This window comes from Toxotes jaculatrix, chromosome 2, assembly GCF_017976425.1.
Source record: "Toxotes jaculatrix isolate fToxJac2 chromosome 2, fToxJac2.pri, whole genome shotgun sequence".
In the NCBI taxonomy this organism is placed as follows: Eukaryota; Metazoa; Chordata; class Actinopteri; family Toxotidae; genus Toxotes; species Toxotes jaculatrix.
In genome coordinates this window covers 28,656,910-28,671,939 of record NC_054395.1, presented here as the reverse complement: position 1 = coordinate 28,671,939, position 15,030 = coordinate 28,656,910, and the positions used below count along the sequence as shown (strand labels likewise).

The 15,030-nt window shown below is 40.8% G+C and overlaps 1 protein-coding gene across 2 annotated transcripts in view; it reads left to right on the top strand.

Annotated features, from left to right (window-relative positions):
* The window catches only part of oprl1 (opiate receptor-like 1), a 65,905-nt gene extending 52,438 nt beyond the window's left edge, over positions 1-13,467 (top strand). For both annotated transcript variants that reach the window (XM_041054715.1, XM_041054723.1), the window contains exon 5: positions 12,920-13,467. In XM_041054715.1, coding sequence (XP_040910649.1) covers positions 12,920-13,467 — 548 coding nt within the window. The remainder of the gene's footprint in view (positions 1-12,919) is intronic.
* The last annotated feature ends 1,563 nt before the right edge of the window (positions 13,468-15,030 follow it).

Sequence of the window (15,030 nt, the reverse complement as noted above, 5' to 3'; positions counted from 1 at the left end):
ATTGTGACAGTATAATCCTCATCCTCGGCTCCACCTTCCTGGGATCCCCCTGGGTCCTTGTCTTAGACCCTTTATTGTTCTTTTATGTGCTTCCTTTTGCTCAAAAACACAAAAACTTTGTCAACTTCAGTGAAGTTTTTCTAATTTCTCCCACCAGCACCACCTGTCAGTGTTAGTGGATTTTGCTGCTGGTTTTTAAAGCGTGGCACAGTCAGGTTCTTACTTATACATATGAATTGATTTCCTCCTCCGAGCCGGATCGAGGCCTGAGAACCTCGGGTGATTCTTCTTGCTGTTCCCAGATCTGTCAGTGACCTCTCATTAAATCCATCTCTAAAAGCCATTTTTTTCTAAGAATTACTAAAACCAGCGTAGAAGAACAGGAAGATAGACTGATGGAACACAGAGAACCAACAATTGTGCTTTTATATATTTATGTTAATGGTAAACAGAGAGAACATTGCTCCCTGAAACAGTCAGTGATTTTCCACATGCCCACACATAGCACTGTTGTTGTCAGGGCCGTTTTGCAGTTAATTCGAGTAATATGTTGTAGCTAGCAGGGAAGCAGAAGGCCTGGTGGTTAGATATTGATCCAGTCTCAGCCTGCAGCTACGGCCTAATCCTATAATCATTTTTATTAGTCTACTCTACAGCTTCATCTGCACTCGGAGTTCTCTCTCTGCCGTTTCTATTTATCTGCTGTTTGCTCATCTTCCTTCTCCTCTTGTGTCTTTTTTTCTGTTTTCTCCTCAGCTCCTGCTCATTTTCATTTCTCCCTTTATCTCATTCAACTTTTATTTCATTCATTTCACTCCCTTCTTAAGTTACCTTACACATCGTTCCAGTCATTCATTTCACTCTCAGTGTGATTTTATTCTCATTCATTTTATTCTCCTTACTTTAACGTCATCCCCATCTCATTCATTTCACTCATTTAATTCTTAATCTCAGTCTCTAGGTCGTTCTCTTCTTTCACTACCTTATGTCATTTTATGCTTCATCATTTCATTATTACCATCTCATTTATTTCATTTTCTTTTCATTTCTAATTTCTTAATTTAATTCTGATCTCATCTGCTGTCATTTACATCTCACTTTCTTTCCTTCATACCTCTTTCTTAGTGTCATTTCCTTCACATTTCCTGCATTTCATTCTCATATGACACATTTCATTCACATCATTTGATTTTCATTCCGTTCTCATCTCATATTTTATTAGGATTCAAATGTGATCTCATTCATTTCAGTCACTCCTCCTTGTTTCAGTCTCAATCTCTCAGTTATCTTCTTCCCTTTGCCTCCCTATTTGCTTCTTTCTTCATATCTTCGTGTCTTTCGTGTCTCTTTGTCCACGTTTTACTCCCCTATCATGTTCTTTCTTTTTTTTTCTTCCCTCCTCTCCTCTACTTCTTATATAAATACAGTTTGTTGGTTTCTGTGTTCTCACGTGACTGCGAGCTGTACAACAAGCTGACATTCAGGGATAATAAAGGTTCGCTCTACTCAACTTCTATTCCTCTCCTCTTTGCTCTTCTTCCTGTCTCCTCTAAACAAACAGAGAGGAGGCAGAGCGGCTTTATAACCTAACAGCTGCAGGGAAAGTCACGGCACGCCGCTCTCAGTAATTGGGGTCAAAAGCCTTGCCCAAGGACACAGTGGCAGGAAGGAGGCTATAATCAGCCGCCACCCTGCTGTCACTAATAGTTGCTCTGACTAATCCATCCTAAGGACTGGTAGAAAATGCGTCAAAGTGTGTCTCCTAGCAGCGTGTCTGTGGCTGTCACAGAGACGTGTGTGAGTGCTGCAATATTCAGCCACTGATAACAGCACAGGGGTTAGACAGTAAAAAAAAATAAAATAAAATAAAATAAAATAAAATAAAATAAATGAGAGCAGCACTGAAGTTTTCAAGTCCACTTTTCTTTAAGAGCAGCAATTTTAAGAATGTTTGCTCTTGAGTACAACTCAGAACGTTTCCTCTGAGTCAGCCCGGTAACCCTATGAATAAAGTTCAAGTTGGATGAATCTGTAGAGCGTAGTTTATGTCCAGTACCAATTTTCAATGTGAATGCAGGTAGTTGTGTTCTTTTATGTAGCGAGCAAGAAGTTCACGTCCCTTCACAGACCCACAATTAATGTTGCTTTGTGTTGCTTTACGTTTTAACATCACTGTGCAAAATGAAGCATAAAGCAGGGAAGTAGGAGACTTGATATAAATGATATATCACATATTGATGTCTACAGTAAACTGGCTGCGACAGGATTTAAGAGAGGTGGCACACAAACAGAGATGGGGATCGAGCGAGGGTGTGGGAGCTGCTCAGAGATTTAGCCAAGAGTTACAGGAGGACAGGAAATGAGCTGAGGGAAAAACAAGATGCACCCTGATGGACTATCTCACCCAACCAGGAAGGAGCATCACTGTTCGGTCACGTAGACGCTGTTATTTATTGATGTAAAGTCACAGATTATAATAGAATTTTGCTCTCTATATAATGAAGAGGAAGAACAAACCTTAGCAGCGCTGCCACTGTTGCCCTGGTTAGAGATTACCCGTCAAAGTTCATTCCCTTGTGCGTTGCCTTTGTTCTTTTCTCTACATCCTCTGAGCTACAGTATGTAAACTTTAATGAATGAGTAATAACAAACACAAACGGTTATGCTAATATGACGGCATTATAGCAACAACGCATGATTAATGTTGGCATGCCTCATCACCTATGATGGCATGGTATATCTTTAATGAGCTTGTTATTGCAAAAGCAGTGATACGTACAGTATAATGAGGGAATATGTCACATATCATTGCTTTGGTCTGATGATGACCAGTGTCGTGCAAGTTCACACTAAACAAAAACTAGTTCAAAGTTCAGTTCGCACAGATTAAAGTGAAGTAGTTCGAGTTCATAGTTCACATTTTTTAATTTTGAACTAAGCTCATGAACAGTTCACCAAATGCCAAAATGAACAGTTGAACTGTACAAACTAAATGAACTGTACTGTACACTACTATAGAATCATAGACTTTTAAACTTTTAAAAGTCAAGAAAAAGCAGTGGCAGTATATGTTTTACCACTTAAACATTGTGTGATATTGGACAGAACTTGAATACCTTGTTCAGCTGTGTCTTCTTGAGGGCACACGCCTGGGCGGCTGAAAACCAGTAATTATGTTTTAATGTGTCTTAGTTTCAGATTCAATTGTTTTGTTTTGTTTTTTGTTTGTTTTGTTTTTTTAATCCAGAGATGAAAGATTTTGCTAACAAAGTATGATCCTATATTTCATCACCATTATGCTTTACGCACAGATACACACATAAACATCAGGACCAATAGTTTCCACTGCTGGACCCTGTGGGTACCTATCAGAGCATCTGCGGGTTTCAAAAAAAAAAAAACCAAGGTCAGTCCTTTGCAGTATTAGCTTACACTGGATTGTCTCAATACAGCACATAGAGTACTTCCTCCAATGCTATGTAATAAATCACTCCTGTTTCTATATTTATCTCCTGTTTCATTTTGTTTTCCAGCACTATGTTATCAGTCTGTGCTGGCAAGGATATTGTGTCCTTATATCAGGACTGCCAGTGTGCTTTTTTTTTTTCTTACACTTTCCTCTGGGTCAGATGCTTGTATAGATTTTACTGTTTCTATATTTAATTTTCAGTATAATGGCATTTACCTCTGCAGATTTGAACTCATGCTGCACCAACACAAAGTGGAGATAAAGAGTCAAAGAAAAGGAACCATACTGAACAAATGAAATAATTCTTATGTGCCTGTAGTTTAGCTCAAACGCTTAAAGGTTCCCTGTGGAGTTTTTGAATTCCATTCCTGCCAATGGCTTCGCAATATTCCACTGATCTGTAGGTGGCGGTAACACACAGAGATATGCAACAATGCGCCAACAAAGGTAAAGAAGAAGAAGAAGACCGCAGGCCATTAAAAGCAGATGTCAACAATCCTGCATTTAAGACAAAGACAGTATAAAAATGTCACTCAGCATCAGCGTTGGTTGTTCCATAACACAATGAACACAAAATAGGGAATGAATCAGCGTAGATTGTGGTGTAGCCCACAGGAATGTATTGTATTAATAGTTTCACATGGAGCATGAGCTCAGGCAGAGCTCTGAATCACGCCTGCACGAGCTGATTGGCATCAGCTGTTTCATCTCATGCCTCACAATCACGGGTTCATTCATGAGCTCTGTGGCGACCAGACGAGTATCATTCAGTCATATTCACACAGACGTACACTACGGTGATTGCAGCGCTCATGTAGATGTATATTAACGTGGGGGTGTAGTTCTACCAGCACAACCTCATTACTGCTTGGATTCTTTGGTCGCTCCCTCAAACAACCTTTTCCCCCATCTGCTTGCCAGTTGCTCACGTACATGATGTATGAAGCAGTAGTTTATGAGGTGTTAACGCCATATTATAGAATCTCTGAAATACCTCTGCAGTGGTCAAACACAATCGAGAATAATGGAGAATAAAGACTGTTGTTAAAGAACTGATAGTCCTATTCAGCGGTTCTGCAGGAGTTATAAGAGCAGTTTAATACGAAGTCTCTTAGTTCAGTGTTCAGTTTATCTGCTGTGTGATTAAACATTAAATAGAAATTAACTAAATAAAAAACGCAGCCATAAAGTGTGATGGAAGAACAATGAAAAATACCATTCATAATGTGTGTGCGTGTGCGTGTGTATGCATGTGTGTATGCATGTACGTGTGCGTGTGTGTGCGTAATGCAGTATTGTGCCTCATCCCTTGCTGACACAGCCAGATATAACTTTGATGACAACTGCTGTATCGCCTAAGGATAGATACACACAAACACATGCACACACCAACTCAGAATGCGCACACAGAGAAAGCAGACATGCCCGGGGACACACATGTATATAGAGGACACACATGGACCTACGCACATGCCAACTAGTGGAGATGTCAGGAAACGAACACACACACATCCACGCTTTAAAGATGAGCTTTAAACATACAAATGTCACATACGGGACAAAACACTCTCACACACACTGTCACTTTGCTCACACACACTTTCACAGGTTATATAAGTGCGTGGTTGCCACAGTCCATTTGTCAGCTTGAAGCAGCAGCAGGTGAATTTAAAGCCTGTAGGGACTTTCAACCTTTTCAGCCCCCAAAACCAGATCGTTCCTGCACACGAGCTTTCTGACAGAAGAAGGAAGAACAAACTGTGACAGCTGATTTTTATTTATCGTTCGTTCTGGTTGGACTCACCCTCCATGCTTTGCCTTTCAGAAGTATTGATTAGGTTTGTCACTGGTTGTAATGTCATCCCGTGGGTTTGTGTTTAAACAGCGAGACACTTGGACGGGGACATTTCGTGTGTCATTTCTGTATTTTAAGTTTTTGACTTGTCATTGAAAGCTTTGTAATCCCAGATGTCATTTAACAGCATTTTGGTTAGGGGTCGGCGAGGGTTAGAGGTTAGTCAGTACAGAAATTACATAGCGTGAAGGGAAATTGCCACTTGGTGAGACGAGGCTGTTGGTCGTCAGTGCTGTCGAACTTCACAGTGGATTAGAAAACATTCAGAGAACTCAAACCGGAATTTGGGTCGTAGAAAGAGTCGGATTCTGGTGTTGCTTTCACTTTAGTGAAGGTTTTTTGAGGTACCTTGTACTTCAAAGGTCGTGTGTTATCATTTACAAAGCAAGGTAACGAAATGTGACATCATTTAATTCTATATGTCAGTGCTTAGCAGTAACCATACAATTAAATATATCTGTAATTGAATTTACAGTAATGCACCATGGTGACGGTAATGTCATATTATATTTCCTTCACCATTTCTCATTCAGCAGAGTACTAAGGTTTTTAATCCTTAAAATTTTGGTGGCATCTGGACGTTGGGACTCAGCAGCTACCGAGGCGGCTGTTTAAGGAGTTAACAAGCTTTCATGTGCTCAGGTGGGAGGCCAGCAGGATTCAATCACTGCAAGACCGCAGCCTTTGTCCTCAGACAGAAAATGGAGGCTGCAGGGGGAGGAGGAGAAAGAAAAGAACGGAATGAGAAGTGAGAAAGCAAGGAAAGGTGAAAGAGAGGGGAAAAAATGCAGAGGACAATGCTGCCATGCTCTGATTGAAAATGAAAGAGGGGGAGGGCAAAGAAGGTTAGCAGTGAAAGAGAAGAAAACCACAAATAAAAATTCTATAGAAAAGCTTGAGAGAAGCCAGTTGGAATGAACACATTTATTTTCTTCTGAGAATAAAGGTAAAGAAATAGAGAGAAAATTACCAAGACAAGGAGCAACCAAGAGATAAGAGAAAGACTGGGAAAAGGAGATCAAAAAGAGAGGACAGTGAACAGGAAAGAAGAACACCAAGCAACAATATGAAGAAAAACAAAGAAGGGTAAGAAAAGAAGAGAATAGAGTGCAACGACAGAGGAAAACAGAGGAGAGGTTAAAGCAAAATGAACAAAAAGAGAAACTAATAGGTCTGAACCAGAGGTGAGGAAAGTAAGAGAGAGCAAAATCAAGGACCTGAAATGAAATAGATGAGAGGAGCAGTGAAAGCGAGAGAAAAACACAGATGATCCAAGCTGGAGGAAAAGAAAAAGAAGGAGGTAGGCAAAACGCAATAGAGGAGAAAGAAGTGATAAATGAGAGGAACGAAAGCAGAGGTGGAAAATCATCAACTGTGAAATGGGAACCAGGATGGGACATAGATTCCTAGTTATATATGAAAGAAAGAAGGAAAGTATGAGTAGGAAGGAGAGTTGGACTTAAATAGTTTCAAAATGAATCATAGTGGAAGGATTGAGAGCTAAACGCTGGATAGTTAAAGAGAAAATGAGAAAAATGTCAAGAGAAATGAAAAAAAAAACCAAGAGAAGAAAAAAAACTGCAAAGAAGCAACATGTACATGGCCTACGGGCATAAAGTGTTTTTTTTCTCCACATGAATTTTGAGCTCCACCATCATCCATGGCCATCCATGAACAGAACCTGAGGCAGGGTAGGTTTATTGGCATTTGGTCACAGCAGAATATTCAGTGGTTTGAGAGTTTTTGTGAACAGATGAAATTTAATATTCTCTAAAAGTTGTTCTGGCAGTTGGAGTGTGTGTGCGTGTGTGTGTGTGTGTGTGCTTTATGTATCCAAAGTAAAGGTAAAGTCAGGGTGGTGGATGGAAATCTAACGCGCCAAGCAGAGCCATTTTGAGTCCACAAATTTTGGAGGAAATTGATAAATGATGGTGAATATTACACTGAAGACCATGGTGAAGAGTATCTCACCTAAACAGAGAGGTGAATTCTTTGTTGTGGCAACAAAACATTATTATACAATTTGCATCTTCCAACGTGATGATGTGAACTCGTTTGACATTAAGCCTTGAATTAATGAAGGTTGACCTGGGCTAACTGCGAATACGGTTTCACTGCATGGTTTAGAATCATGCTGGTTTGTGTAGAAACAGAGGGAAGTAAAAGTCACCCATTGGCATTTCATAAGGTGAGATATTTCGAAACCGCCATCGAGTGATTGCTGCTAAGAGCCATCGAGTGATTGCGGCTTGACCTTTTGTTATGCAGCGTTCATCGCTGTAGAAATGTTTTAATGGAGCTGCGACATATTCCATCTCTGAGATTTCCACCTATCAGACATCGGCTCCTCAGAGAAACGAAAACCGAGATATGTTGTGTTTCCTGTCAAAATGCTGAAGGTTTTCCGTGGGCGCACATCAGCATATTTTAATGAATGTACATGTTTGTGTCTGTGTTTATGTGTGGGAATGTGTGTGCATTAATGCTGCAGGGAGTCTGGGTGAACTATAAAAGCTGCCATTTATGAGGAGACAGCATCTCTCCAGAGGATTGAATCAGGTGTTGAGTTATTTTATTTCCTGTCAAAATAAAATGCGCAGGGAGTGTGTGTAGGTGTGCGTGTATACGTGTGTATGTTTGCGTTCACATCTGTGGAAAAGCAGTGACAAATATGTTTTACTGGTGATATTTGAATGTCCCAGGGTACCTCTTTTTTTTTTTACTGATTGTTTTACGGTGACGTGGACACATGGAAAATAATGTCTGCTGCAGTAAGCACCGTACTGTCTAACAGGGCCAGCATCAAAAGTGTGTGTTCGAATGTGGCTACACATGTAGTTTACTGACTGAAAAAGTGGTTTTAGTGTTAAGTCAAAACCACAGAGATGGTTCAGTGTTGCAGGATTATTAATGTAAAATGAGTTTTGCAAAATAGAGCAAGCTAACAGGGACGTTCTCTGTGTTCCTTTTTGATGAGTACAAACTCTGAACCATTTTAGATTACATGTTGGGGACTGTATTAGGTACACCAGTACAATTTAATGCAGTCCTTACAACTGTCCTGCCATAAAGTCTCATCTTATGATGCCTATAATTTTTTTTGTTGTTGTTGTGGTTGTTGTTTTCGTTTAACACAGTCGTAGAGGTGTTAAAACAGCTAGCACTGGTCATGGAGGTGGTGTCATACTGGACTGCATTTTATCATTCAGAGGTGTTTCTGGTATTCTGCCCCAACACAAACACCACCTTTAACTATGATCCCAGTAATGAACATATAATTGGATTTACACATTTCCGACTGTCAGCAATAACTGAAGCTTTGTGCAGGTACACTTTATGGCAGAGCCGTAAACTTAATTGCAGTAAACTGTAGAGGTGGACCTAACAAAGTGCAGATTAAGGGTATGGCCATTTCTCCACCATCTAAATTTTATCAGAAATTTGCAGTGGACCTGTTTTCCTGAGAGATCGTTGGGGGTAAATGTCTTCACGTTAATCTGAGCCCCATGGAGATTTATATGTGTCTTTTAATGTGTTGATGAAGGCCACTGGCTGAAAGTATTGACCTTTTAAGACACTTCACCTTCTCTATGTGCCTTGGAAATTCAGCAGGTAGAGTGCCTGGAATCCCTACTCTGCCACAAACCCCCACATTCGTGAAATGACATGTTTACTTCTTTCATGTCATGTAAATCCCATTGGAATGGGATGTTTGTTGGGGGAGACACAACATCGTTGTTTGAAGCCAGAAAAATACATTTCATCCGAGTGAAAATGTGAAACAAATTCATATTTTTCTGTGGCTGTATGTCGCCACGTGTCCACAGATGCTCTCATATTCACCTGTTTAGAAGCTGGCGCTTCTGTTATTGAGGTCCGAACGCTGTGATGTGTATCATCGCACTGATGAGCTGTCAGACTGTCTCCAAGCAGAATGAGAATGAAGTCATAGATAATAAATCGAAGTGTCCCTGCGGTTCGCTGTCAGAAATGTCAGCGCCGTCTGAAAAATAGAGGGGAATAGACAGAGGAAGCAGTTTCCTCAAGACGAAAACAGGTGAGAAGGGGCCGATGAAATGAAGGCGGAAATGAGAGGATAATCTCGAGTCATGTTAGCGGTCCCATGAAGCTGTAAGGTCCGTTACACTCCAGAAGACAAATCTGTAAATTGAGCAGCAAATTGGCTATCCTTAGATTCTCACCTCTTCCAACATGTATGGTAGCTGTTCCATTTGCCCACTGACCCTCCATGAAGAGGGATTATTTCCCCTCAGGGATCAATGTGATTATTATATTTGTTGGTGTTGTTTTCCTTTAGGTTTAAAACCTGCTCCATTTCTCCCACTTCCTCCCTCAGGGAACAGGGAGCCATCTACAGCAATTTTTATAAAACACATAAACTTCACAGCCCTATCAAGCACCTTATTACTATTCCTATCCTTTCACACAGACTTTTACTGTGTTTTTGATCAATGGCTGGAGTGTGGCTGTAATGGAGCCGGGGCTACGGCTTCCATTTTTACTGGGGACACCCACACACTATAACTCGTGGCTCCGCGAGATGCATCTGATAAAAGCATCCACCAAACGGAATAATAGATCAACTTTTTCTTTCAACAGTTCCTATTTCTGTTTGTTTGATCTGGCTTTATCGTGACTATTTATGCAGTTTATTCTGCAACGTGTGTGTGTGTGTGTGTGTGTGTGTGTGTGTGTGTGTGTGTGTGTGTGTGTGTGTGTGTGTGTGTCTGTGCTGCCTTATCTTCCCACTGTTGCAAACACAGTTTAAGGGTTTAATTCAATACATCAACCTTATGCATTATGTTGCTTTTTTATATAGCAATACATCATAAGTTTGAGAAGTTATTTGTGACTTTGGTGGTGGAAAAAAAAATCCACTAATTATTATTAAGCTCTTGTTCAAGCAGCGACTCCTTTTTAAATACAGGAACATAACAATAATTTATCTGAAGTTGTGCTCTCAAGGGATTGTAAAATTTCACTAATTCCTTAAAAACATACTTAATATAATATTATAATCAGAGTAACTAGAAGGCACACAGAGAGCACAAACCTCTGTCACAGCTGACGTGTTCTCCAATTTGCTGCTACACTTTAAAGCCTCATTGCAGACACTTAAATTTTAAACCAGATTGATTTCTTGGCCTTCCAACAACAAATCTTAGATCTCCGCTTACGTCAGCGTTATGGTTAAAACATGAAATCCATCTAATGGCAGAAGTCCCAGAACCAGATCACCTTCTAAAATGTAATCAGTCATTGTTTGGACCTCTGACAAATGTGACGTCAAAAAATTAGTATGTACAGGAGAGTTTTCGTTTCTTCTCATCCCTCTTTGTGCTCCACCAGGCTCAGACCGCGCTGTCCTTACACGAGGCTTACTAAGCAAGAAAGTATTAAACTGCTGCTGTAGGCAGTTCAATACTTTCTACCTATTAAGTTCAAAATGTCAGCTTTTCAGGAGGAGCTCCAGCAACACAGCTGTGTGGTTAATTTGATGATCACAGTATAATCTTTAAATTTTATTAAAATGTTAAACGGAAAAAAAAGGTGTGTTGTGAGGACTGGTGAAATACTTTTGCAGGTGACTCTCTCAGGTAATTCAAAGCCATGAATTCAGCAGATTTGACTCTATTGCAAAGCAGAATTGAAATTTCAGATCACTGCCATCCGGTCAGTCGATTGCTCCACCACTTTGGTCCAAACTGAAAGCTCTTAGCAACTGCCAGATGGATTGCCATAAAACTTTGTACGGACATTCATCGTCCTCAGAAGACGAATCTTACGACTTTAGTCATCCCCTGACTTTTCCTCTGTCACAGAGAGCAGGTCGACATCTTTTGGCTTTTACTGAAATACCTTGACAGCACTTGGATGGATTACCATTCCATTTAACAGACATGTTCATGTACCTGACACTATGAACTGTAGTCACTTTGTTGACTAATTAACTTTTCCTTTATCACCATCATCAGGTCAAAATTTCAGTTTGCCCAGTGACCAAATACCTGTCAAACTAATGACATTACCATCAGCCTCAGCTATACTTTGCATTTAGTACTAATATGCTACCATGCTAAACTAAGGGATCATGGTAAACTTTACACCTCCTTAGCATCATTAGTGCACAGACTGTCTACAGTATACAGTAGTTGTGGGAATGTATTGTCATGTCAGGACCTCTTGATAGAAAAATGATCCATTTCAAGAAGATTTCTCATTAAAAACAACGTTCTTTTAATTAAAAGTCCTTCATGTTGAAAAATGGGCAAAAATGGGTTTATTTTTAAGAATGATAAGACTGATAATTTCTCTGACATCTTACCAGTTTATTAATAAATAATGCACCTATTTGATCTGCAGTGAATCCCTTGTTATTGGCTGGAGGTGACGAGGATCACAGTTTTTTGTTTTGTTTTGTTTTGTTCACTGCTGTTTAGTCAGTTTTGCATTTTCTCCTCATTTTGTGATTCATTGCTTCTTTCACGTTAAGAGGATTTTCCTCCAGTGTCCAAACCCAACACCCAACTTTCATTTGGGCAAATGCGGTGTTATCAGGAGGACGGGGATGCTGTTCTCTGTTGTGATTTAGGCTGAAAACGCAGGTGTGTTTGTCTCATCATTCATCCTGACTGTTCATCCAATTCATACCTCAGTATATCAGAACATCCTGTATGTACAGGTACTTTTTTGGTTACCTCCAGTGTGAATTACTGTTTAACATGTCTTATTTTTTAATTTGAAGGTGTTATATTTAAATTTTTATGATGTTTGTACAAAATGCATCTCCCCTGCATAAGGTTTGCTGCATTTTCTTTTTTTTAAAGCAAAACTTGTCTGGCCCACCTGCTTCGACTAAAACTCTTAAGTCATTGTTCATTGTCTTTGATTTTATTTGCCACTACTTATCTCTTTATAGGTCCAGACACATTTATCTTCCTGTCTTCTTTCTCCCACCCAGGCCTCCTCCTGTAGCTGCTGACTGTATTATGATTGAACCGATTAAACCGATCTCGCTGTGAAAACTGACCCTGTCATTGTTCATTTATCCTTCTTACTTTGTCTCCTTTGTATCTTTGTCGTCTTGTTCCAACTATAGATGCAGATTTTTTTCTTTCCTCATTTCTTAGTGTCTCTCCTGTGTCTTCTATTATTAGTATAGCTGCATAATGTGCATTTGTAATTTGCATTTTTAATAAACACATTAGCATTCATCATCCACACAGTTGCATGTAATATACAAAGGTTTTATACCAGGTTAATTGCATAATGTGTAAATAAAGGTTTATTTTTGGACATTGGTCACACAGAAAACCAATATCCATTTCCTCATTGCTCTCAGTGTTGTCGCTCAAGAAATGGCTCCAAAATGAAACTGATCATATGGTTGATCACATTTTCGCTCTGCTTTCAGTCTTTAACTTACGTTTATGCATCCTGGATCTACTGTATTGCTGTACTGAGCTTTGCCCTAACTCCAAGTCCTGTCCCCATTTGAAATTTTTTCTCCAGCTACATAATCAACAAACTAATTTTCTTTTATTTATTTTCTTCTTCTTCTTGATTGTATCTAGGTGTTGAGTGCATTGTGGTTTTACCTGAACCAAGGAGTCACTGGGATCCTGTATTTGGTACCTGTGTCTTCCTCTTCTCCTTCCTCATCCCTGTGGCTATTATCAGCATCTGCTACAGCTTGATGGTCAAGCGCCTGCGCAGTGTTCGCATCCTGTCCGGCTCCAAGGAAAAGGACCGCAACCTGCGGCGTATCACCAGGATGGTCCTGGTTGTGGTGGCAGCTTTCGTCGTATGTTGGACACCCATCCAGATCATGGTCCTGGCTCAGTCGCTGGGTTTCAACCTGAGTAGCTTGTTCACACTGGTCCTGATGCACTTCTGCATCGCGCTGGGCTACGTCAACAGCAGCTTGAATCCTGTGCTCTATGCCTTCCTGGATGAGAACTTTAAGCGCTGCTTCCGCGAGTTCTGCCACCCATCACCATTCCGCCTTGACACCCAGCAGTCAGGGAGGATGAGGAGCATTGCCAGGGAGGTGGCAGCGGCCTATAGCTGCAAGGCCGGAGATGGCGGGGGGCCTGGGGGAGGGACGCCTAATCCAGCATGACTAGGCGTGGAACTCCCCTTGGTGGGGGTAGACCCCCCACAGAGGAGAGAGACGCCAGGGAACTCCAACACAGAATTAACTCAGATTACAGCTCTCTAGCGGCACGAGCCCTCCCGCCCCCCAACTAGAAGACTGGCCTGGGGCGGGGGGGAGGGAGATGAGGAGGATGGAATAGAAAGGAAAAGAATTTAGGAACAAGGATGGGGATGACAAGCATAAGACCTGTTGAGTGCTTATATGGGTGGAAGGAAATGGGATACCTTTGAAAGTTTTGGTGGGAAGGGTGGTGGACATCTGTGTATGAGATAGGGCCATATAGGGAAGTAGCCCATCCCACTGTGGATCCTGGAACAACTATGGCCCTAACTCCACTGAGGTGGTAAAATACTAACAACAACAGCCTCATGAACAGAAACTGTATCTGCCACCCGAGGCTGATACCCAGTTATTGCAGCTCTAGAAAGACGCCTGACTCTGTGCTCGGGTATGACAAGGCAGAGGCTGGAGCTAGATATTTGGAGAGAACTTGTAAACATCAGGGGTTTAACTGAAGAAAGAGTTACTGATACCAAATCTCTGAAATCACCATGCGTCACTTTGGTGCTTGTAGAAAGACTGGTGGTGATGACCACGGACTGAAGACTTGTCAACGAAGAGCAAAGCTTTCTGGGAGTGTGAAATAGCTGGTAAGCAGTTTTACTACAGTTGTATCTTTATCATCTGATGTTTCAGTCTGAAGAACTTTCTGTCATCAGTGGTGGGAAGCAGTGGACATAACGCCCTGTGGCCCACACTGATCTTGGTGTGAGGTTTTCTTTGTGATGGGTCCTTTTAAAAATAGGTCATCATAGTGGTAATATGCTGCTGAGCCCTTATCAGGACTGAAATGGGCACACCAAGTGTAATGTTATATTTGAGACTGTAGACAGGAAGTTGGATGTAATATCTTCAAACAATAGCTAACATAAGGAAAAAGAACAATGTGCAACAAGCTACTCCTGAACAATATTTCTTCAACTGTGACCCAGAGTGGGTCACGTGAATGTCACTTCTTATAAGAGCAACATGTCTCAGTGTGTCCTGAAGCAAAATAAGCCTAAGAAACCCTGTCCTAAAACAAGTTTCTTAGAGTTTTTGTGATTTTTGAAATCTTTCTATGATCGCCTGTGGGGTGTTGGATATTTAGAGTTTGGGGTGGGGGGGGGACTTGGTGAGATTGTAACCTGAAAGAAACCCAGACCCTCAACAACATATTCATTTTCTGGGCAAAGCCCGTCAGGGTTATCAACCCTTTTCTTCTTCTTGCTGTGACAGTGCCTGATTGTGGTGGGTCCACACTTGAAATGTCAGTTAACCTGTATCCAAGAGCAGATATACCTCTATAAAATTTACAGTTAGGACTTCAAAAGTTTGCCATAAACAGATGTTTTAACATGGCCTGGGCAAAAACAATGCATTTGTATTTCAAATGTTTGCTTCAAGCACTAAGGGAACACAGGAAACCTTACAATACACCTGAGATGTTTAATGTTTCAGGTAACAATAGAGTGATTAGTGGTCATG